The sequence below is a fragment of the Chrysochloris asiatica genome, unplaced genomic scaffold, assembly GCF_000296735.1.
Source record: "Chrysochloris asiatica unplaced genomic scaffold, ChrAsi1.0 scaffold00014, whole genome shotgun sequence".
Lineage (NCBI taxonomy): Eukaryota > Metazoa > Chordata > Mammalia > Afrosoricida > Chrysochloridae > Chrysochloris > Chrysochloris asiatica.
Window position 1 is genome coordinate 2198461 of NW_006408532.1, and position 22311 is coordinate 2220771.

The following is a 22311-nucleotide window of genomic DNA, read 5'->3' on the forward strand; positions in this document are numbered from 1 at the left end:
GAGACCCCTACACTCTCCCCAAGTTTACCCACATTCCCACGCCAGATTCTCAGCCTCTACGTGGCACCCTGCTGTGGGGAGGTGCCAAGCAAGAGCTCTTTTCTGGACTGAGTTAGGACCTCAGAAATCATGACCCAGAGCCACCCATGGAGTACTTGGTATGAGGGTATCTGCTAACAACCAAAGCCCAGCCTCCACCGGCAAATCTGTCTCCCTGCCCCCACCACACACACCTTTCAAAGAGTGTCTTTTAGAGATTTAAAAAAAAAAAAAAGAGCAACAAACTTCTTGACTTTCAGATAAACACCAGCCTGTGCTGGCCAACTGGGGGTGGGGCGAGGATGTTGATTCTGCCAAGCTTCTCTGGTAGGAGAAGGATAGAAAGATGATTGTAGCAAAATTACTTTCAGATGATGTGTTGAAGTTCTCCCCTACAGAAATCAGATAGGATGGAGGGGCTAGGGAGGGGGTCATTTGTCCTAACCAGTCTTCCAGTGTCCCTTGAGTCCCAACAGTCCCTGCCCAATTTAACAAACTCGGTTATTTCTAGTTTACAAAACAGAGGGCTTCCCGCCTGGTCCTTAGAAGAGGTTTCTGGAGGACCTCTCTTCTCCCCAAGTTGATGTCCAATCAACCTCTCCCCACTTGCCTCTGCTTCCAGGAGAGGGGGAAGGGATGCCCTCTGACCCAAGGGACATTGAGACCCACCAGAGAATCCCAAACCTCCTCTCTGGACCTGAGCTCTAGTCTCCAGGACAGACAGCTGGGGGCAGAGGGGTGAAGGAAGTGGTTAGCAGCTGCCTCCTTGGGGCACTCTGAGTGTTAGGCAAGTGCCAGTGGATAGTGGGGGTTACCCCACTTCAGCTAGGCCCTGCCCACACTCACCCACCTTCCCAAACACACAGCTTCAGAGAGCTCAGGGGCAGGGGCCTACAGGGTGGGGTTTCTTGGTTGGCATAATTAAAAAAACCAACTGAGAGAGTCAAAGGGGTGGCTCTGGCCTCAGTCCCTGCCCCACCTGGCCCAGGCTCAAGTCTGCTTAGCTTGCAGCATCTCAATGAGCAGATTGTTGCGGGGCATCTCATTCCCCAGATGCTTGTGGTACAGGTATTCCTTGGCCTGCATGCTTAGTGCCCGCACCTCCACCAGGCACAGTAGCAGTTGCTGAAACTTGTCCCCGCAGTGCGGGTAATGGCACAAGGTGTAATCAAGCAGGGCAGCGTTGGCCTTCTCCTGAGCATCCTTCACCAGGCTGTGGTTATTCAGGAACTTCACATCTGCAAAGGGAAGAACATCAGGACCAACACTGTCACTGACATCACCTATATTGCCACGGTTCTCAAAGACATGGGCACAACCACCATCAACAGTGTACCAGCATGTCCCCCTCACCACCATGTCATCATCACCGTGGTCATCCAGCATCGTTAGTGACTACCACCACCATTATCAATCATCAATATTGGCATCTCTGTGTGTTTTGCAAGCATGGCCACTGTGACCATCAACAATCAAACCACAGTCATCCCTGTCCCCATCATTATTGCCACTGACATAATTATAATGGTCAACATGAACACCACCAACAACAACAACAACACCCCCAGTCCTAGTAGGTGTATTTTTGGAAATGTTACTTAACCTCTCAGTGTCCTAATCTGTAAGATGGGGCAATGATAGTGATTACTTCATAGGATTGTTATGAGGGCTTAGAGAGTTGGCACTTAGTGCTTAGAAGAACAATGGAAAGTGCTTAAAAGAACAATGTCTGACACAAAATAAGGCTCAAAATGTTAGTTCTTATCATTATTACTCTTATTATCATTAACACCAGTATCAACACCATTGCTACCATAACCAACACCATCCCATATCCATGGTCAAAATCATCCTGTTGTCATCATCCCTATGGTCATCACCATCAGCATCACCAACCTGCCACAACATCACTGTCACCCCCATCAGTACTGTGTCCACCATCACCATCAGCCTCATCACTTCTGTGACCACAGAGGCACACTGTGAGTGTGGACTATATGGCATGTGGACTGGGGGGCCCATTTAGAGAACAACAGGTCCTCCTTGGGTCTATCCTATGACCAATGGAAGAGGCTCCATGTCAACAAAGTCAAGAGGCAACCTATGGAATGAGAGGAAGTATCTGGGAACTATATATCTGATATGGGTTTAATATAGAAATTACTTAAAGAACTCCTACAATTTAACAACAAAAAGATAAACAACCCAATTAAAAAAAAAATGGACAAAGCACTTGAATATACATTTCACAAAAAAAGATAAATAGTCAATAAGCACATAAAAAGATGTTTAACATCATTAGTTGTCTGTTGTTAAGTGCCATTGAGTCAGTTCTGACTCATATGGATCCTGGATAGGGTTTCCAAGAAGGGGCTGGTGGGTTTGAACCATTAACCCTGTGGTTAGCAGTCCAATGCTTAGCCTATATAGTAGCATCACACCAGGACTCCATTATTTATTTTTGTTGTTGTTGTTAAGTGCTGTCGAGTCAGTTCTGACTCATAGTGATCCTGTATAGGGTTTCCTAGGAACAACTGGTGGACTTGAACCACTGACCTTGCGGTTCAAACCAACGTTGAAGTCCAGTGTATTAACCCACTGCACAACACCAGGACTCTCCATTCGTTATTAGGGAAATGCAAATCGAAACCACAATGAGTACCACTTTCCCCCCCAAAGATGGCTATTATTAGAAGAATGGAAATAACGAGTTTTAGTAAGGATATAGAGAAATTGGAAATCTCCACAGTAACTCTATCGCTTATAGTTACTATGGCAAATAGTTTAGTAGTTCTTTAAAAAGTTAAACATAGAATCATCAAATGACCCAGAAATCCTACTCCTAGGTATAAACCCAATAGGCTTGAATGCTGGACTCAAACAGATACTTGGATACCAATGTTCCAGCACTATTCATACGAGCCAGAAGGTAGCTGAGCCTAAATGTTCATCAGTAGATGAGTAGATAAACACAATGTGGTACTTACAGACAATGCAATATCATTCCGCCATAAAGGAAGCGCTGATACAGGCTCTGACATGGCAAAATCTTGAAAACATCGTGATGGATGAAATAAGTCAATTCCAACTCATAGCCACCCTAAAGGACAGAGTGGAACTTCCCCAGAGAAATCCCAAGGCTGTACAACTTTATAAAACCAGATCACCACATCGTTTTTCTTCGGAGCAGCTGGTCGGTTCAAACCACCAACTTTTCGGTTAACAGTTGAATGCTTTAACCACTGCACCACCAGAGACTCTTCAGTCAAATGCAAAAGGGCAAACATTATATAATTCCATAGACTAGAACAGAATAGACAAAGGAGTAGAGACCCAACCAAGCACATTAATGGGGCAGGTCCCAGGAGAAATGCTTAAGGAGCACTGAGTTTCTGTTAAGGGTGATAAAAAATCTGGAAATTGTGCTATGAAGGGAGACATGTGATTAATTCATCCCCTGTACCCAAGGTCCAGTGAAGGGACAAAAAGTTAAGATCTCTGGAGTGAGACAGGCCTGTGTTCACATCCCAGTTTCACTACTTAGGAGCAGTGCCCATGTGTATGAGTCTGCTTCCAAGGCCTTCCTTGTCATGACTGGAGCAGTGTTCATCTTGCAGGAAGGGGTAGGGGCTGGGAGAGCTTGGATAATGGGGACCTGCACTGCGCTGACATCCAAGGATGTCCAGGGAGGGTCAGTTTCTTGTCACTCAAATCCTTATCAGCCTGCAGGCCTCTTTCAGCTCCCAGGCTGTAACTCCGGCTGGTGCTCTGTCTAGAACTCAGGGTCCTCAGGAGTTGAACAACAATCAGTCCCCAGCCTTCAAATCCTAGCCCAACCTTGCCTGGGATGTGGCATCCAGTGGCTCAGAAAATGGCCATTCATCTGCATCCCTCCCGCCCCCATTACCCTCAACCCTGCTGCTACGGGGGAGTCCAGAGCCTAGCATGTGCAGCCCTCAGCCCCTCTAATCTCTCTTAACACCCATTGCGCCAGGAGGGCTCCATGCTCCTGGCAACCCTGATCCCCTGCCGCCCCCAGCCCACCTGCGGAAGCCTGTGTCGTCCAAAGTCGGATTTAGGGAAACCCAAGCTGGGTCCAAGGCTTATGGTAGGATTGAGCCTTAGCCTTCACCCCTCCACTGCTGGTCCCTTACTCTCCCATCAGCAAGCAAACCAGGGCCATTTCTTCCTCATTCCCTCTGGATTATCTTTTGCCCATAAGGCACCATTGTGCCAATTAGAAAGAAGTTCCCCTTGTCCACAGAGACACAGGTTGGCAAGGGTCATGCAGGTTAGATTTTAGCACCCACTCATCCTCTGCTTATGTGTCCTTGTGCAGTGAACAACCTGTCCAATGGTACACAGCAGTCCTGGCCTACTCCAAACACTCAAAGGTCATGGGAAACCCTCCCACCTAGATCTTCCTGGATCTAGCCCTATCCCAACATCTTCCCATTTCATTTCTGTCCCATCTGCCATCATGTTATTTATCCTTCACTTTCTCTAAGACTGGACAATTCTCCTAATATACACACTGTGAGGCTGGGGGCCCATAGAGGGGTAGGGACCACCAGCTCAAGGACATACAGCAGTCCAGGGGCCCAGAAGAAACAGCTGGGAGTAAAGGTAAGGAAGCTAGGCTAGGGTGGGGGCGGGGGGCCAGGGAGGACCAGGGCCTGGACTTTACCGGATTTACTGTCCTTGGCAGCACAGAACCAGGGACAATGTGGAAGGGGTGCAAAGGGGTGTAGGTGCAGAACAAAAACAAACTTCAGGGATGGCCCCTCTCCTAGCAGCTCTATGACTCCTTCGGCTCCTAGCAGACTAGAGATGCCCACTACCCCTATGAGGTGGGCTTTGGGGCTGGGACAGTTCAAACTGTGGACCCAATTTCCTGGCTATTCACCAGGCACCTTGTCCCAAGCTCAGTGAAGCCCCCCAGACATCTGGAGAGGCAGGGACGAGTGTCCCATTTTATAAGTGGGAAGCTCAAGGCTCAGAGAGTCAGGATGATGCCTGGGACACACACTAGACACCAAGGCCTGGATTCAAGCCCAGGTCTCAATGATTCCAAAGCCATCGGGATGGTGCTTAGACACAGGTTCATGTACCTTCCAATTTAGGAATCTCTTCCAAGGCCCCCCAATTCTGGGGTCATAGGGTTCCCCAACAGAGTTCTGGTGTGGTGCTGTAGGATAAGCACTGGACTCCTAACCACAAGGTCGGTGGTTTAAACCCACCTTGGAAGCCCTATACAGGGTCACTTTGAGTTAGACCCAACTCAACCGCACTTAACAACAAGGCTTCCCCACAGAGGCTGCTCTGGCCTCTTCTTCACTTAACACCTCAGGCAATTCAGGCTCTTTCTCCAAATTTCCATTCCCCTTCAGATGGGGTGTGTGTGTGTGTGTGTCAGACATTCACATCCCAGTTCCAACACAAGCTGGGTGACCTTGTGCAAGTCACCTCCGCTCTTAGCCTCAGGCTTTGGTCATTTGAAAAATGGGGGTTAATGAACTGGAGCTAGTCTGTGTGCCTGTAATCGGGGCCTCAGATTGGAAACAGGAGTGAAGGATGGAGATGAACTGGCATCCTCCAGCCTGCTCATCTCCTCAGCAATCCTGGAGGTGGGAGGGGGCTGGGAGATGCCCCCTCAGCACCCCTATCCCTCATCCCTCACACTGTCACACCCCCACACCCCCGCCTCAGAGAGCAGCCTGCTAACTCTGCGAAGCCAGGCCCCCAGGTTCTCAGAAAAGCCCCCTTTTCACGGTTTAATTGAATATTTGAATAATCCTTTCATTCCAGCAAGACATAAAGAATGTTGTCCCAATAGCAGTGACTCAGGCAGGCGCCCCCGCGCACAATGGCCCCTGGAGTGGGGCTGCTATTCAGGCCGCCTTTTGTTGGCGCAGAGCAGTGGGTAAATTGCAAACGCTTAAGGGAATGCTGCTGCCGCCGCCTCAATGGAAATCAGGAAATCGAATGTTAGGTCAATCCATTAAGCTTCGATTAAGTCCTCGGCAGAACAATGCCAGTCGGGCCCATCTTCATAAACACGGTGATTGCCAGGAGAGGCACTAATTTTAATTAAACCTCCTTACCTGCCTCTGTGCCTGCACCCGAGACGGCTATTTATATGCCAAATGGCACCCTTATGCAGAGGTAGGCGAGAAGAAGGTGCTGAGTGGGGGGGGGGGAGGGGGGCACTCATCCCATGAGTCCAGGCTGCCCAGCCCAGGGAGGCGCTGCCCGAGGGTGACGCCAAGCACAGCAGCTGGAAGTTGACAGGCAAGCGCAGCCCCTCTCTAGGCCTGGTTTTCATGGAGGCCCAACTCTGGCGATCCAGACTCTGGGCAGGTTTTGCCCATCTTTGTCCACTTCATCCCAGCCCACTTTGTCCACTTCATCAAGTCTGGCCTTCTGCAGGGTGCTCAGCTGCCCACCTGCCACCCTTTTCCCAAGTTGCAGTTGGAGGGACCTTGCTAAAAGGCAGATATGATCCTGTTAGTCCCTCCTTAAGATCCTTCCCAAGAGAAGGTTCAACATACAGTCAGTCCATACCTCCCTTTAATATTACGTAAATGTGCCCTCCCGTTGACCCGACTGACTGAACCAACACTCCTACTCCAAACAAATTTCTTCATTATAATCACCTGCACTTGATGCATGTGCAGCTTTTAAATCACTGAAAAGGCATTGAGCCTTTTCTTGCACTAAACCCATTGCCTTCTAGTGGATTTGGACTCAGTACAGAAGAGAACTGATCCAGAGGGTTTCTGAGATTGTAAACCTTTATGGGAGCAGACAGCCTTATCTTTCTCACTTGGAGTGGCTGGTGGGTTTGAACAACCAACTTTGCAGTTAGCAGCCCAATGCTGAACCCACCATGCCACCAGGGCCCGTCTCTTGTGCTAACCAAAAAACCAAACCCACTGCCATCAAGTTGATCCCTACTCAAAGTAAGCTCACATAGGGTTTCCAAGGCTATAAATCTACAAGATGAGGCTATAAAGGGAGCAGAAAGCTTTACCTTTCTACTGAAGAAGAGCTGGTAAGTCTGAACTGTGGACTTGTGGTTAGCAGTCCAGTGCTTATCCTACAGCATCACTAGGGCTCGTCTCTTGCACTGAAGTTAAAGCTAAACAAGAACCTTGTGTACCCGTGTTCTAACTCACCATTGTCTACTTGCTTTGTTTCATCCAGAAAACTCCTACTCATACTCTAAGGCTCAGCCCAGAGGCTCCTCCTCCAAGAAGCCTTCCCTAACAGCCTGAGCGGAGTTGGTTTCTCCGGCCCAACCCTGATCACACTGGACTACTCAGGCTCCTCACCAAACTTGAACCTAACAGCCAAAGCGCCTGGGACCCACGTGGCCTCCACTTCACTGTTCTCCCAGGAGCTAGGTGGATCCAGGTCCCAGCACTGTCAGGAGAAAGGGGAACTCTTTCTCCCTTGGCAGTCCCTCCTCACTGGAGATTCTGGCCAGCTGGGCTGCAGCTCTCCCCACCCACCTCAGAAAGACCCCATAGACAAGGTGCCCTGCCAAGCACACTTCGTGCAATAAAAATGGCAAGTTCTCTGAGCCAGGGCGTCATGGAGAGACACAGCCTGGGAGACAAGAGACTGACTTCGTTTGTTCATTCACTTCATTCAGTAACATGTTCACTAACTGAAGAAGGATAATCATAATTAATTATGTGATGCACACTTACAAGGGGCCAGGTCACATGCAGAACACTGGGGAATTCTATTTTACAGTGACTTGCTCAAGTGCTCAGAGCCAGAGAGAGAACCCATCCATCTTGTCAGGTAGCTGTTCCACCTGTTGTGCATAGGTGTGTACACATGCATGCGTGCGCTCACCCATGCACATTCCCCTCTCTGTCCCACCCCTCCAGCCTGTTCCCGGAAAGCACTGTGGTCACTCTCTCATGTCCCAGACTTCAGCTGCCTCATGTGGAAAACAGGACAGAGGTCTGAGCATGGCAGCCCATGGTGATGCACAAGGAGCAAGCTCATCTTTGCTCCTTCCTTTTGCCCCCAGTAGGTAGAGGCCTGGATTTTCCACCAGATGGAGGCCCGAGAGCTGGGGGCCTTGGTGCAAAGGCAGACTGGGCTTGCAGGTTGTGTGTCCATGACCCCTGTGATTTAGGAATCCAAGAAATTGTCCCACTCTGCAGGGGGCACCCGAGAATAGCTAGAGCCCTGGCCAAGCAGATAGGTAGCTGAAAGAAGGTCTCCACAGGACCTTCAAAGAGGTCAGGAAGTTATCACCTCACAAACCACCCAGACCCACACAGACCCCCATACTCCAATGCTGTGTGCCTCCAAGCACTGCCTACCCTACCACTCCAAATCCCTTATGCCCTAAGACCTCCCCAGTCACTCTCCAGCCACACACAAATTGTTCACACACATGACAGAAATAAACTACAAGCGTATATATTCAAGTTCATAGTCTGTACAGGTTGGACTGAAATCGGCAGGACTATGGGAGGGAGTTGCCAGATACTTAAGGCTAAGGGGAGCTGGTAGGCTGGGCTCGCCCTTTCTCCTTCCCTGCTTTATTTCCTTCTAAGCACTTATCACCATCTTCCAGGCTACATATTCTGCTAATCATTGACTTCACTAATCATATGCATACTTTAGTCATCATATTCATGCTTTTTGTCTCTTCCCCTACGAGAACATCAGCTCCACAAGAGCAGAAATCTTTGAGTCGATTTTGTTCACTGCTCTATCCCCACAGCAGAGGCTGGACAAAGGCATGGATGGATGGATGGATGGATGGATGGATGGATGGATGGATGGATGGATGGATGGATGGAGAGGTGAGTCCCAAAGACAGCATGTGCTCCCACCCATAAAGAACAGAGTTAGGACTAACAGGGGCGCTGGGTGGGAGCTGGAAAACTCATTTTTTGGAGTGTCATGGCACTTTTCTAGAGCTTTCAGTCAGAAATTAATCCGATTTTCAGATGGGACTCTTGTCCATGAAGGGCAAGCCCCACTGCCTTAGGCCTCATTCTGGCTCTCTGTATGTTTGAGCAGGGAAACTGAGGCGCATATTAAGAGCCAGGTCTCCTCACACCCCAATTCACTGAAACTGCTCTGGTACACCCTTGATGAGGCCTTGATCCATCCACTCCCCAGGGCCTCACCCACCCTGCCCCTCACCCACCCTCCCAGCCCCAGGCTTCACTTGAGCCCACTCACCGAGGCTAAAGAGGATGAGGAACTTGAGGCAGACAAACTCCTGGCGGTCCAGCTGCAATGCATGCAGCTGCAGCACCAGCTCCTGTGCCCGCAACACCAGGCTGTGCAGCAGGGAACCTGCCTGAGCAGCCACCGTGGTCAGCTCCACCTGGGTAGGTCAGAGGGCAGGGGTCAGGAGGCAGGAAGGGGGGTGGGGGCACTAGTCAAAAGAGCATGGGGTGAGAAGTTCTGATCTGGGATGGAAGTGAGAGAGCATGGATCAGAGTCGTCAGTCAGAGAATGTGGGTCAAATGGGCTAGGTCAGGGAGCATGTGCCCAGCTCTGGAACTGAGCCTGGTATGAGGCAGCATCTCCACAGGGCCTAGGAACTCTCCGGCCCCACCGATATTCAGGGCCCACCCTCTGGACTCTCCTCAGGCTGCCTGGCCCTGCTGAGGACACGCTCGGTCTGCTCGCCATCTGCCCTTCCTTGTCACGGCAGTGGAGGCCACACAGGATAGGTGGGTGGCCGGAGAACTGAAGTGTCCTTCACACACAAAGAGCTGCTGCCTGGCCCAGTGCAACAAATGGCTTTTGTGTGGCTGCCTGCAGTGAGTACCACGCTGCTTTGGGTGTTGGGGGGCGTTGTAGGGGAAGCAGGAGAAGGACAGGTTAGACCTACCCATGCAGCCACCGAGGGACCCCCACATACTCACATGGACAAGGGAGTAGAGGCGTACACTCACACATACATGCACGCACACAAGGGTGGGCTAGTGCACATACTTCATGAAATGAACACAGAGACAGACACACACCCTTGCGTGGTCACATTCACAAGGTCACAGACAGATATATACTTGCAAGGGGACAGATACACAGAATTGCCCAAAGTAAGCACAATCTCAGGGTGACAGACACATACTATGTAAATGTTTGCAGTGCATGGTGGCAAGTAGATATAGACACTCCCATCCCCACATGTACACACATATCTGCACAATAAAACACAGTCAAACACACAACTGGGCATTCCCATGGCAGAGACTTGGACTGGCACATCAATAGCCCAACCCAAATAACATGCACTCACACATTCCTCTCATTCATACTCATAGGGGGCCCCAGCAGTCCCCATTTCCCACCCTCTAGGGCCTGAGCCTCTGAGTGTGAGAACCAAGGGTGAGAACAGAGACTAGGGTAAGATAGGGGGTCTTGACTTCCCCACAACTACCTATCAACCCACTCCTCCCCACATAGGGCATAAGACTTCCCCAACTAGCTAGATCCTCAGTTACAACCTTCTTCCTCCTCCTCCTCCCTCCCTCTTTCCCCTACACCTTCTCTCCCCAGCTAGGGGGGAGGGGGCTCTTCCTCCTTGAATGTTTCTCCCCAGGTCCCCAGCAGTTTGAGCATCATGTGGCTGTCCCACTTCTTCCCTGCCCCTCAACGTGCTTCCTCAAATACAACCTGGTCATAGGCCACTCCACCCAAAACCCTCCATGACTTCCCGATGCCCAGGATGTACGGCCTTGGAGATCTTGCCCAATCGGCCCCCATGCAGCGCTCAGCCCCCAACCTTTGCATCAGCGATGCCTGATGGCCTAGCAGGTCCTTCTCCAGGCCTTTGCCCATGCTGTCCCCCTGACCAGCCTCCAACTTTCCCTCTCTGACCAACCCTTGCTTATTGGATCAAGTTCCTGCACCAATGTCACCCCCTCAGAGCTTCCCCTGGCCCTCCCAGCACCCCTACAGCATGGCTCCTCTGAGGCTAGAGCAACAACTGGCTCTTCCCAGAGTCCCTCATGTTCAATACAAGGCTGGCCACAAGGAAGTCTGACCAGTGGGTGTCCCATAAACTTGGGGAAGGAGCTGATAATCAGTGTGCTCAGGGCCAGGTCTGGAGAGGCCCAGAGACCTCTTCTGGGACAAACATTCTGGAAGTGCACAGTGGGAGACAGGGCGGGGCCTAGCAGGGTCAGTCACCTCCTGCCCCGTGACCAGCAGGATACTGCCCTCTTTGCCATGTTGGATCTGGCGGTAGATGTGGTCGAACACCAGCAGCTCGCTCCAGCAGTTCTGCAGCAGTGTCATCTGGTCAGCCACCTGGAAGGAAGAGGCATGCGGGGGTCCCACTTGGGACCTGCCCCCGCCCCTCCTCCTCCCAACTCAGTTCAGAGGCCCATCAGGTTGTGTGGGCAGGCTACCTAACTTCTTTGTTCCCAGTTTTTTCATGTGTCAACTTAATGGAGATGTGGCAGGGGTCGAGCTAAGCAACATGAGAGGGTCCAACATAGGGATTACAGACTCGACCTCAGCCCTGCTTCTTGTAAGTTGTATATATTTAAGCGAGTTTCATAACTTTTCTGTGCCTCAATTTTCTCACCTGTAAAGTGGACACAGTTCTTAGATGATGGTTTTGCATATACTAAGCACTCAATAAATGTTAACGAGTAAAGTCCAGGGAAGTGATGTGTGAAGTGCTCCTTCAAATATAGGAAAGAGCATCCTTCATTAGTCATGTGCCCACTTAGCCTGTGGTCCCTCTGGCAGCCTCAGCAGTTCAAAACAGAGCCATGAAGAAGCATCAGAAGGCTTCCACCTGAAGAAAGGCCAGGCGTGGGGAGTGAACAGGTGGACAACAGGAACAGAACAGTGAAGGGAACAGACAGTTAGCCACAGCTGGGGGCACTTGGGATAGGACAGAGTCTACCTATGTGATGTCCTTCAACTCTGGACAGCACAAGAAGGGCAGACTCTTGTGACAATGACTAGCAGGACCAAGAACATTGAACCATCAGAACCAGAGAGTCCTCAGGGATTTGCTGGCCCAGAGAGGATGAGAGACCTTCAGGATTACACAAAAGTGGGGTCGGCCCAGCCCATAGCAGGTATGGCCACTCCATAATGCTCCACAGGAACAAATACTGAGCCTCTGGATGGTGCTGTAGGTGGTCCAAAGAAGTCACAATACAGACTTGTGTCCTCAGTATCCACAGTGCATCTGTTGGCCATCTCCCAGACAAATACTTCCTGGGCACCTTCCCGGGCTAAGGGAGGCCAGGATAGCTAATAGTCATTGCTCTATAACTCAGTGAGATTGATACAGTTGTTAACCCCATTCTAAGGAGACAGCAAACACAGAGAGGTTAAGCAATTTGCCCAAGGTCACACAGACCTATCTGGCTCTTGACCACTAGGTCATGGAAGAAGATCCCACCCTTGCCATCCAGGAGGCTACAGTTTTGTCACCTCCTTCATGAAGTCATCCCTGAGTCCATCTCCTTCCTGGGTGCCCTCACCACCCTCTGGACATGGATTCCACCACAGACGGTTGCACCAAATCAAACTTCTGTCTTCCCCAATACTTGTGGTGTCTGGGAAGGCAGGAACTGTGTACAGCTCAACTCTAGGTCCCAAGAGGAAGGGTCAGGGAAATCTGTGATCACCAAACCATGTAGGGACAGTACAGAGCTATAATCTAGAGCCTCCTGGAGTCCAGACTGTCTCCGGCCTAGGGGTAACTGGCCCAGGGCTAAGGAATGGCTCTCTCTTCTGGAAAGCAGAAGTCCCCTCCTTTTCTCTGTCCACCTCCACCTGGGGGACTCCCTGGGCCTGTCCTCAGGTAGACAGAGGGAGAGAAAACAAAGAGTGGACAAAGAGAAGAGTGAGTAGACAAGTTCCCCTAGCCTTGCCTGCCAGCCCTTGCCCGAGTCCACGTGGTGGGACAATGGGAGGGGTTGGTCATCAGTCTCTGTCCCTCTCTGAGTCACCAGCCTCCCTTCCTGCCTCCTGCCCATCCTCTCTGTGCCTTGAGGCCACAACTCTCCCTTTCTCTCCCTCTCCTAGCAAATAATTCTTCCTGGAGTCCCGTTACTATCAGAGCAGGAAACCAGGGCATAAGGAATGGTGAGGGTGAGTCTCAAAGACACCTCCCTTTATCTCTCCTTGAGAAGGGGCAGCAAGTGGTCAGTGCCCAGAGAACCACTGGCAGGAACCTCCCCACCACAGTCCTCAAGGAGGCAGGCAAGGTGCAGCTCACAACACTCTCAGGGACTTCCCACTCCTCCACTACGAGGTATGGGAGTACTGCCCATATTACCGATTAGGAAACTGAGGCTCACCTAAGGTAGCACCTGGTAACTGTCCAGGGGTCACACTGGGTCAAGAAAAACTCAGACCCACCTAGATTGACCCAGGTGGAACCTGGCTGGGCTCTGACACCCCCCACCACCACCTATTGTGGGCCCTTGGGAGCAGGCACCCTTGGACCCAGATGGAAGGAACAAGAGGGTGGGGACATGGAAGAGCAAGAGATAAGCAGGGAGAATTAGGAGATAAGCAGTCTGAGCTCCAGGCAGAAAGCAGAAGGGGTCACAGTGACCCGGCTGGCCAAGCCCTGCGAGCAGTCTCTGCATCCAGACCTCAGACCCTGGGAATGGGGTAGCCCTGCCCAGTGGGGCTGATAGGGGAGTCAGGTCAGGGATCTGCAAGATGATGGTAAAAGCTTTGGCATCCAATAGCCCTGTGTGTGATCCCCAACTCAGTCATGTGTCCTCTGCCACAATCTTCTGTTGTGAGAAATGGAAGTAATTATTCTTCCCTCTTTTGATTGGAGCAAACTTAGGATCACGCGTTGGTAGTCATAGAAAGTTCTGTGGGCCGACTGTTGGGTTGGCTCTCTGGGGATGTGGACTCAGTCTGGCCAAGCAATCTTTCCTGTCGGACTTTGCCCTTGTTTCTGTGTCTGGACAGACACACACATAAAGACACCACACTTCACAGGTGAGCTCCCCACCCCAGTTCTGTTTTTATTTAAAAGAAGCACAGAGGGCTATAGCTGCCAGCCCCTCTATGGAAGAAAGCAGGTGGCTAAGAGGCTCACTTGACTAAAGAGGTCTGGTTTCTACCTCAGAAGGTTTCTCCTAAAGCTAAATGTTCTGCCTCTACCCTCAAGCCTCTCTGCCACCCTGGAAACAAGGACATTTTCAGTCTCATCCAGGGGTCCCTCGGCAACCTTTCCTGTCTATTTGGCCTCCCAGCTGCCCACCCCCGCTGCTGACCCACCACAAATCTTCCTGGAACCTTGACAGTTTGCAGCCTGCCTCAGAGACGGGTATTTATGGGTGCTGAGCCGACCTCCCTCCCAGCAGGGGCCCCTCCGGAGCCCCCTGGGGTCTGATCAGTCTGGCAGCCGAAGGCCAGCAGGCTCTGTAATTCTCCTGTGGCTGACACGCCACGGGCTGACCACGGCACTCTCCCAGCTGAGTGGTCGTCGGGTCATCATTTGTCAGTCCAAGACTGACAGAGTTACTGCTGATTAAATGAAACCATATATCTGGGCAGTTAAATCTGTTGCCAATCAGAGCCTCAGAACTGGGCATCAAGGGTAAAGTGATGTCAAGATGGGTCATTAGGCACTCTAGGGCCTCGCCTCCCCCTCTCTGATTCCTATCTTCGGTCCTCCCAGCCTGTTCTTCACAGTAACGTCCAGGGACGCTGGCTGCCTAGGCTCTGGGCACTGCCCCCACCAAGCAGCAGATAGAGGTGGGCTTCTGCTACCTTGTAGGTAAGAAGTTGCTTTATAAGCCGAGGGCAACATGGGCCCCCAGTTTCCCACAGACCTATAGTGTGCTCAGAGGAGCCTATACAACAACAACAAAGTTGCCATTGATTCTCATTCATGCTGATCTCATGTGTTACAGAATAGAGCTACTGCTTAGATTCTTCTTGGCTGTGATCTTTAATGTAGCCAATTGCCAGGCTTCTCTTCCATGGCACCACTGGGTGGGTTCAAGACACCAACCTTTGGATAATACTTGAGTGCAAACAGTATCTGCCACCTAGGATCCTTTCCACCTCCAAGTTCGAGGGGTCTTTGAAAAGTTTGTGGAAAAATGGAATGAAAATACTATGGAATTTCCCCCATGAACTTGCTGAAGCTCCCTTGTATAAATGAAATTGTATAGCAGCAGAGAACGGTAAGGAAGGAAGTTGCTGCCCCCACTTACTGAACATTTACTTTGTGCCAGGCCCTATGCTAAATTATTTTACTATCCTAACTCACTAGACTCTTAACAATAACCCTATGAGGTATATATTATTTAAACATTTCCCATTTTATAGGAAGTAAAAGGGGAGTAAATTCACTTGCCCAAAGCTACACATCTAGCAAGTGGAAGAGCTGGAACTTGAACCCAGCTCTTTCCAATTCTGGGTTTTACTCATTAGCTTCTGTGCCACTGTCAGATCTACCATGCTCTGACTGTGTAAGGTATAAAACAGAGGTGGAGACCCAGCCATCTAACTGGGGAACAAAATGGAGGTGGGAAAGCTCAAGGAGGCATTGGGAGTCCAAGTTCAGATACATCCTGCTCCCAGCAACAATGGCAGCTCAGCTAAGACCCCAGGACTTCCCCAGAGCAGCAAGACATCATCCTCACCATAGAGGGCCTCTGGGGGAGCTCAAGCCCTTCCCTAGCATGTAGGGCCCCATCACCTACTGCCAAAGGACCCACTCCTGGCACATGCTCTGCTTTCTGGCTCCACTAGCCTCTCCAACCCTGCCTCACAGGACCATGTGGAATTCCCTGCACACATGACGCTTTTTCACACTCCTATGCCTTAGTTTTTACTCTTCCCATGGCCTGGGATGTCTGTAAAAGACACAGATCAAAGAAACCTTCCCTGACTTTCTCAGATACAACCCTTTTCTCTCATGCTGGGGTCCTTTGGCCCTTTCCCATCACTCTGGAAGACCTGGGCATCTAGTCCATATCTGCCTCCTCTTCTAGCCTGGCAACTTCCTGGGCCCAATTCATTTCAGGATCCCCAGAGCTCGGTCCAAGGACTGCCCTATTCTCAGAACCCTCTTCTGTCTGCAAAGATGTGTCCTGCCTGGAAGTGGAGGGAGGGAGGGGATAAATGGTCAGTCGAAAGGGACAACACAGTCATCCAGTACTCTTTCCAGTTTCTGCCTCCCTTCCTCTGGCTCTGCAACTAGACACTAGCCTGGAGCTTCCACTTGGCCCAGGCTGATAGGTGTCCCTCTAAGGGCTGGGCTGGGCTGGTACATATCTGCAAGGCTCCCTTACAGAGAGTGGTGGTCATGGTTCATATTTCTAGGCTCAATTCAGAGACTCTGGGAAGGGGAAGCAGGAAGGTTTGGACCACAGAGAATCCAGAAGCAGGAAAAAACACTCAGCAAAGCTGAGAAAAAGCCCTTCCCATCCTGCGTGAAAACCCCCAGGAGACAAGGAAGGCAGCCAGAGGAAGTGCCCTGCCTGTGTGGATCCAGAGTTCTGGAAGTCCAGGAATGCTTCACTCCTCCTTCCCTCTGCACAGGGGCTCATGGGAAATCTGGAGGGGAAGCCACCCAAGCCACCAGGACCCCAGCTATGAGTAGAAGACAGATGGGAATGTTCAAGGGAATGTCCATGAGGTCTCCCTGGACAGGAGGCAGTGGTGTGATGGAGAAGTCCCACCCTATGACAGACACATGGCACATCACCATACCTCAGCCGTGACAGGCTCTCCATAGTAGAGGTCATTGCCACCAATTCTTGAATTCCAGAGGAACCAGGCCTCTGGTCACACAATGTTCCCAGGGCTCACAGCGCCCAAGCCCCATCTTATCCACCCCCATGCCCAGTGCCCCTGGGCCATCCGGCCACAAGCCCTGGAGGAAACTCAAGCCCAGTGGCGTCTGCACTGGCAATGCTGCTCAAGGCTGCAGTGGCCCCAGCAGAGAGGGCACCAGGAACAGCCCAAGGAGGAACAGCAAACACGGATAGACCTGGGCCAAGGAGAAGAGGACCTTGGTTGGTTTGGGTGCCTTTGGGGCTGGCAGATCATAAGAAGCCAGCACACTACAGGAGCAAACTCCAAGCATCAGGCCCTTCTAGGTAGGATGACTAAAAGTTCTTTCCTATGTCTGGCTTTGTTTTCTCCTGCTGTTTTCCTGCTTCCTTTAGCCTCAGGTACCTAGAGCCAGTAGGAGAAGGCTGCCTCATCCAAGATCATTAATAGGCCGTGCAATCTCCCACCTACTCACTCACCTAGTTCTTCTCCTACAGATACACACACACTTACACATGGGGCCAGCCATCATGCACTGAAGATGTAGGCAGTAAGCTCTTGTACCTCAGCTGGGAAGAAGAAGGGTCCTTAGGCATGCCTAACTCTGAGACTAAGACCCTCATCTATGACATTTGAGTGTGATGGGTCGCGCTGTGAGTGCGAGGACAGGATAGGCTCGATTCCCTTTCTGATATTGGGCTTGGGCACCTAGGGGCAATCTCAAAAGGACTCAGCTAGTCCTCTGGAAGAGCCTAGGGTCTCAGAGGAAGAGAGAGAAATGCCTACAGAGATGGAGAATGGGAGAAAGAGAGAGAGACAGAAGGGGGTGGGCAAACACAGGGAAGCAGAAACTTCATGTCAGGAAAAGACAATGGAAAGAGATAGAGGCAGGGAAACAACAGCGGCAGCAGCTGTGAGAAATGGAGCCTCAAGAAAGAGAAGGGAAAGAGGGAGGGACTGGGGAGCAAGCAGGGGCAGTGAGGAGTGGGAGCAATGGACCAGAAATGCTCCTCAATATCTCAGTATGGCATCTCTGTCCTCAGACAATGCCTGAAGCCAATCTGGCAAGATGATCCCATCCCAAGGTATGACCAAGACTGAGCATCCCAGATCTAGTGGCCAGGCAGGCAGAAGGAGGCAGGGACTCACCTCCAGCTCCTTGAAGACCATGCACCTGCGTGCCCAGTCCACGATGGAGATGAAGGTCTGGTCAGCCATCCTACACAGGAGGCCGAAGGCTGCAGGCTGATCCGGGCGGCCTTTGGCCGGCTCCTGCAGGCAGCCCACGATGCGCGCCCGCACCTGGTCCTCATCTGGCTCCAGTTGCAGTAGCTGGAGGATGAGCTCAGGCACACCAGGCCCTCCAGAGAAGGGCTCTGGGTAGCTGTAGGGTGGCCCAGGCTGTGGGGGGCTGGCGTAGGGCTCTGGGTATTCAGACTTGATGGTACGGCCAGGGAAGGCAGGGTAGAGGTAGCCAGCCAGAGGCCCATGGGTGTGGGTGCTGGGCACAGCCATGGGCAACACTGGGGCTCCAAAGTCGCCCAGCGGGCCAGCAGGTGGACCAGGAGGCAGGCCCTTGGGCTCAGGTGCGTGCAAACCAGGGGGCAGTGTATAGTCTGGTGGGGGAGGAGGGGGTGGCGGGACCTCCATGGGGGGGCCTGTCTCCAGTTTGAAACCATTAGCCCGAATCTGTGCCTTCTTCTGCTGCTTCAGGGCCCGGTCCCGCTTGTACATGGGACCAAACTTGTTCCGGCCTCCCCGCATGCGGTCAGCACGCACAGCTGTGGGTAGGGGCAGAGGGTCAGGCTGAGGCCCTCCAAGTAACCCACCCTTTTGCCCCAGTCCCCTGTACAATATTCTTACACGGCTCCCACTGCCCCAAAATTAAATCAGTGTTCTTAGCCTGGCATTCAAGGCCCTGCCTACCTTCTCAGGTTACTCTGGTTCAGTATCTGCTATTGTTGACTGACAGCGTGTGGAAACCCTGGTACAAAATGACTTGGGTTTTACCCACTGGCTTTGAGTTGGAAATGAGGTTAGGACTGGCTAGGGTTCTTTGCTCAGGGAGGAGGAGACCTCTCTTGCCGACCAGATGTTCCTCCTCCTGGCCAAGAATGTGTCACCAGCTGGACTCAACAGGTGTGTCTCTGCAGCTGTATCAAGACCCAGTCCCTGCTCAGAATGGCCACGCCCTGGGCCTGGGAGAAGGGAGAGAGCAGGAGGAAAAGGGTGGGCACTCAGCAAGAGAGGGCAGCCTGGGGGCTATTGTAGTCAATCTTCTTGCCACCAGGGTAAACAGCTCTGTTCCATGATCTCTGGTTGCTTCAGTGGTTTCTGCTGCCCACAACAACCAGGACCTGGAGTTGGAGATGTGGTCTCTGGAGACAGGACAGACAGAGTATCCCTCCCATTCAGGAGTCTCTACTCTAGGTGCCAGGACACGTGGTCTGCAGCTCTCTGAGCCCTTTGAGTCCTTCTAAATTGTTCAGAAACTTTGGCTAACAGGTGTCTGCTAGGCGGACCGCCCAGCTGGGGCCAGCAGGGTGGAACACTACAATTGTCCACCCTCCTAGAACTCAAGTCTTCCCTGCTGACATCTTGCCTCCCCTTTGGGCTGGGAGTTGGGGGGTGGAGGTGGGGGCAAGAATGGCCCTGGGTCCTCTGCTGGCAATTGTTTCCCACTCATCAGGAAGTCCTGGTGCTGTAGGATAAGCACGGGACTGCTAACCAAAAGGTTGGCAGTTCAAACCAACCAGCTGCTCTTCAGAAATCGACTCAACTATATTTAACAACAAACAATAGTTCTAGGGCCTGGCTAAGGTTGGGGTGGGAAGGACTCTTAATCAATGAAGAAATTAACTGAGTGGATGCTCTGGATGGAGGTGTGGAGGCGTGAAAGTATGGGACAGTGATGGTGGACAAACAATAGCACAAAGATTGATCACCACAACAGCTAACCTGTTGAGCCTTTTCTAAGGGCTTTTCACACATTCTTTTAATTCTCACACTAACTGAAGGAGGAAGACGCTATAATTAAGTCTGTTTTGTTTTGTTGTTTTTTTCAGATAGGGAATCTGCAACTCAGAGAGGTTAAAGAGTTTGTCCAATATCACTCAACCTATAAGTGGGATCTGATCCCTGGTAAAGATGTTGAAGGAGCTCTGGTGTGGCGCTGTGGGTTAATGTGCTAAGCTGAAAAGTTGGTTTGAACCGCAAGGTTGGAGGTTCAAGCTCACCAGCTGCTCCTCAGAAACCCTATACAAGGCCACTATGTGTGGGAACGGATTCAATGGCTCTTAACAACAACAAGGATGTTAAAAGCTTTGGTTTTGACTGGTGCTGGCAGGAGAAGGGGGAGGCAGGAAAAGGGCAGGTCCTTGACTAAGTTCTCATGCCCTGTGATAGGGTCCTTTTTAGGAACTGAGGAGAAAGTCATCTCCCTGAGGTTCACCTCCCATACTTCTCAATTCAGGTTGGACCTGGATGCATCCCCTCCCTCGACGTGACTCCTATCCAGCACTAGTCCTCCACAGCAGGATGTGGCCAAGAAATCACGTGAAGGGTCAATCACCCGACCCTAGAAGCTTCAAGGTGGCCAATGGTGACCTTCCTACATCACCTTTCCTATTCAATTTCCCGTGCACCCAGCCCCCAGCGTTAAAGGTCAGGGGTCCGTGCTCAAGATGCGCGCACCTTCCAGGCGCATCCCCACCGTCAGGCACTTCTGGAAGCGGCAGAAGGGACAGCGCTTGCGCTGCGTCTTGTCGATCTTGCAGCTCTGGCTCTCCGTGCACGTGTAGTGTTTGTTGTTCTGCACCGTGCGCTTGAAGAAGCCCTAGGGGAGACAGGAGTCTGTACAGAAGGCTGGGACAGGTCCCGTCACTCCCTTCCCTGCACCCTGACCCTCCTTTCTGCACCTCCCAGCAGGGATCTGCACCCCATTCCGCCGACCGCTCGCTCGTTCGTCCTCTCACCTTGCAGCTCTCGCACGTCAGCAGTCCGTAGTGGTATCCGGACACCTTGTCCCCACACACGGGGCACAGTTCGTCCAGGTCCTCGTCGTACGAATAGTCCATGCCCGCGGCGTCCGTCTGCGGAGCGGGGAAGAGGGTTACCGCGACCAGACGGCGACAGGCAGCGCTGTCCGCCGGGGTCTTGCGAGTTCTGCACCCTCGCAGCACCCTCCTCTCAGGCCCGTCCCCTTGCCCCCGTGACAGCGCCCTAGTCAAAGCTGCCCGCTACAGGCCCATCCCTTAGGGTGTCTGGGAGCGGTCCTCCATTAGGATGTGCCCGGTGCAGCCTGGTTCCGAGCCTTTCAGTCCTAGTCCCCATGCTCCCCTCGACGCGCTTCCCCACCCACGCCCAGGGCCGCCCCTGCTGCGTCCGATCCGAGCTCTTGGATTCGATGCGTTTTGATCCGGATTCGTTTATCTGCGAACAAAACCCTGATTCTGTGAAAACGAGAAGGGCTCAGCCGCGGGTAACACGCCAATGAACCTGGGCGGAATGGGGCACTCGGGCCCAACAGAGACGAGGGAGGCAGAGACTGGGAGAGACAGAGAGATGTGCAGAAAGGAGAGCTAGAGACACTGGCCGACATGAGTCAACGGAGAGAGAACCCCGGGGAGACAGAAACAACGAAAATCGACTGACAGAGATACTGATGGCGAGTCAGAGACACGGCGAGGTAGAGAAAACCTGGGGGAGAAGGATGTTGAGAGAGATAGAAAACGAAAAAGAAATAAAGAAAAGAGAGGCAGTACCAGAGACACGGAAAGAGAGAAAAACCTAGGGGAGAGAGAGGCTGAGAGAGACAGAACGAAAAAGAGAGACGGGATTAGGGACACTGAGAAACAGAAAACCTGGGGGCGAGACGCAGAAAGAAATAGAACGAAAAAGAGGCCAACCAGTGATACCTAGAACAGAGGCCCAAAGAGGAGCCCTGGGAGAGACGGACGCAGAGTCAGAGACACAATACACGAGACAGGCGAAGACACAGAGACACGAAAGAACCTGAAGGAGACCGAGTGATGAGACACTGAGAGAAAACCTGGAGAAACGGAGGCGCCCAGCTCGAGGATCGAGGATGGGAGACACGGAAACCGAGTCAGCCCCCTGGAGCTTGAGCTCCAAGGCGGGGCCCTGTAGAGTCGGGCCCAGAGTGTGACCCGGACCGAGAGCCCAAGAACGCTGCCGCCGGGACCCCGGCGCTGGAAGAGACAAAGCCCGCCGCAGCGACGGCAACGGGAGACGCAGCCTGCGCCCGGAAACCGAGACGTCGGGCGGCGAGACGGTGAGGAGGGCGCAACGGAGACCGCGGGCGCCGAGTGGGGAGCCGCGGAGACCTCGGGCGGAGACCACGCGGGCTCTGGAAGGCCGAGCCCGAGGCGGAGGAGCGACCTCAGGTGGAGTCCCGTAGAGGGATGCGTGCAGAACCCGAGCCGGAACGCGAGATAGGGCGCGACTGCCGCAGCGGCCGGCCCGGCGCCCACCTGG

At 52.2% G+C, this 22311-nt stretch overlaps 1 protein-coding gene across 2 annotated transcripts in view; it reads right to left on the bottom strand.

Annotated features, from left to right (window-relative positions):
• Positions 1-996: 996 nt before the first annotated feature.
• NR5A1 (nuclear receptor subfamily 5, group A, member 1) overlaps positions 997-22311 on the bottom strand; it is a 24053-nt gene continuing 2738 nt past the window's right edge. Inside the window, exons 2-7 of one of the 2 annotated variants that reach the window (XM_006834752.1) lie at positions 20790-20906; positions 20509-20650; positions 17965-18596; positions 11224-11343; positions 9259-9406; positions 997-1277 (exon numbers count right to left, since the gene is read on the bottom strand). In XM_006834752.1, coding sequence (XP_006834815.1) covers positions 1030-1277; positions 9259-9406; positions 11224-11343; positions 17965-18596; positions 20509-20650; positions 20790-20891 — 1392 coding nt within the window. In that variant the 5' untranslated portion in view covers positions 20892-20906 and the 3' untranslated portion in view covers positions 997-1029. Of the gene's footprint in view, positions 1278-9258; positions 9407-11223; positions 11344-17964; positions 18597-20508; positions 20651-20789; positions 20907-22311 lie in introns of those variants that run through there. The other variant, XM_006834753.1, reaches the window with a different exon arrangement.